The sequence below is a fragment of the Echinops telfairi genome, unplaced genomic scaffold (genome assembly GCF_000313985.2).
Source record: "Echinops telfairi isolate 266 unplaced genomic scaffold, ASM31398v2 ScPeMD7_7424;HRSCAF=8462, whole genome shotgun sequence".
Classification (NCBI taxonomy): domain Eukaryota; kingdom Metazoa; phylum Chordata; class Mammalia; order Afrosoricida; family Tenrecidae; genus Echinops; species Echinops telfairi.
Window position 1 is genome coordinate 49,374,862 of NW_022111324.1, and position 2,334 is coordinate 49,377,195.

General features: G+C 55.3%; 1 protein-coding gene across 1 annotated transcript in view; it reads right to left on the reverse strand.

The window, feature by feature from the left end:
• The window catches only part of PLEKHA6 (pleckstrin homology domain containing A6), a 47,909-nt gene extending 45,682 nt beyond the window's left edge, over positions 1-2,227 (reverse strand). The window contains exons 1-2 of the mRNA XM_045298184.1: positions 2,193-2,227; positions 1,164-1,509 (exon numbers count right to left, since the gene is read on the reverse strand). Coding sequence (XP_045154119.1) covers positions 1,164-1,509; positions 2,193-2,227 — 381 coding nt within the window. The remainder of the gene's footprint in view (positions 1-1,163; positions 1,510-2,192) is intronic.
• Between the last annotated feature and the right edge of the window lie 107 nt (positions 2,228-2,334).

Here is a 2,334-nt window from a genome sequence, read left to right on the forward strand (position 1 = left end):
GACTGACACCTGCCACCTTCTCCTGCAGAGCAGCTGGCAGATTCAAACCTCTGACCTTTCAGTTACGGTAGTTGTCAAGCACTTAACCAGTGTGCCATCACCAGGGCTGCTATCCATCCTGAGAGCACGCCATTCCCTAAACCCTTCCCAGCACTGCTGGAGGGCAGCACAGAAGCCCACAGCCTAGGACCCCGAAGACGCACAATCTGCAAAGCCACGCGGCCGGCCAGAAATTTCAGGCGGCATTTCTTGTGGCCTTGGTGGGCTACCATCCCCGTCCTCCCATTCTGCTAGGGTACTCCTCCAGTGCCCTGACACATCCCTACCTGCTTCAGCCTTCCCGGCAGAAACCTTCCTGCAGACGTTGAGGACATGCGGGGGGTGGGAGGGCGCACACCACTGATGTCCTCCTCACTCCCTTTCACAGGCACACCCCACTGTCTTGCGCCTTGCAGAGAGCACGGGTTTAAATAAATCAAAGGTTGGCGCCCCAGTCAGGCGCATCCATGCCTCCATGCTCCGACAACATGTGCTCCCTGCGTGGCTCTGTGCCATGTTTTGGGTGTTCCCACATCATTTCAAACTTCTCCAGCGTGCTCTCGCACACTTCATAGACGACGGCCTCTCTGCCACCAAGCTGACAATGATTCACAGTGACCTGAGAGAACAGGGTAGAACTGGCCCTGTGGGTTTCGAGACTGTAATTCTTTATGGAAGTAGACAGCCTCATCTATCTCCCATGGGGTGGCTGATGGATTCGAACTGCCGACCCACCGCACCTCTGCCTGCCCCTCCCTCCAGAGCAGCCTTGTTTACTGGGCATCCCCTTCCTCCTGAGCCCATCTCCTGGACCGTTCCTTACAGCCACGCCACTAACATCTTCCAACCAACCAAACAAGCACAACCTGCCTCCCTCCTGCATCTTCCGCCCTTCCACCCCTGCCCTCATTACACCCCTTCACAGTCAAGGGTCCTTAAACACACATTCCGGAGAGAGTTCAGACATTTCAGAAAAGTAAAGGCTCACTTTCATTTCATCTTGGGCACCCCTGCCCAATCTTGTCTTCTTCCCTAGAGGCAGACGCTGCTCCCAAATTTGTCTTCCACAAACCCAAGCAAAAGACAACACAACCCACTGCCATCAAGTCCACCCCGACTCACACCTGCGTCACGTTTCTCCAGCTGTCATCCGAACAGAGCAGGAAGCGACATCTGTCTCCACAGAGCAGCTGGTGGGTTTGAATCGCCGACCTTCCATTCGCAGCCCCGCAACTCAGCTCCTGTACGGCCAGGTCTCCTTTTGGCTCGGCGAAGGTACACCTCAATTCGATCGCCTTGTGTTTCCTCCTTATGCGGTTGCCTGGTGAAAAGAGCTGTTTTTCATGTTCTGCGACTTGCTCTTGACTCAGCGTGATATTTTTGGGAGTGACTTCCGTCAGTCCATCGAGCTCTTGCTTGTTCGTTTTCACTGTGTGAGGACTCTGTTGTCTCCATACGCCGTCGCTGGAGCTGTCCAGGGGGTTCCCGCTCACGTGACCACGTGACAGAGGAGGGCTTCCTTGACGAATCGTCACTGGAGCAGGTCACCAGGTCTTTGTCCCATGGAGCTGCTGGGCGGACTAGAACTGCCAACGTCCTGGGTATCGGCAAGCATTGAACTATGGGCACCACCGGGGCTCTGGTCTGACGAGGTCACAACGGACCGTCGAGCTTCTTGGAGGAGGAACCTTCACTCCCCAGCGTTTCCACGCCGTCCCCTTCAACCCTCCTCTCTCTGCATAACTTCTGTCCCCATCACACAACCAAACACCTACTTTACAGGGTCTCTGACGACCACATCCTGCGTCAACCCAATGGACGCCTTCAGCCATGTCCTGTGGCCTCTCTGGAAGACTCTCCTCTGGTTACTCCTTCCTCCTTCCTGGACAGCACCCTCCTCTCGGAACTTCCCGTCACCATGTCCTTCAGAAGTTACACTTCTTTTACTGTCATTTAGACCAGCGGCACTCCATGAGGGATGAGGGTTTTAAAACACACACATACACACACAGACACACACCAGGACACGAGGCTCTGTCTGGAGCTATTTGGGGTTGTCACAAGTGGAGGAGGGGGTTGCTGCTAGTTGCCTCTAGTGGGCAGAGGCCAAGAATACTACTAAACACCCTACGATGTCAGGACAGCCCCCGCACCACAAAGAATTCTCCAGCCGGAACGTCAGCAACATCAAGGTGAAGAACTTCTGGTCTAGGGGCTGGCACCTACCCAGGCTGTGGGCTGAGGCCCCTTCCTTTGCTACCCGGACTCTCTTCCTGTGCACGTTGGGCTCTCGGA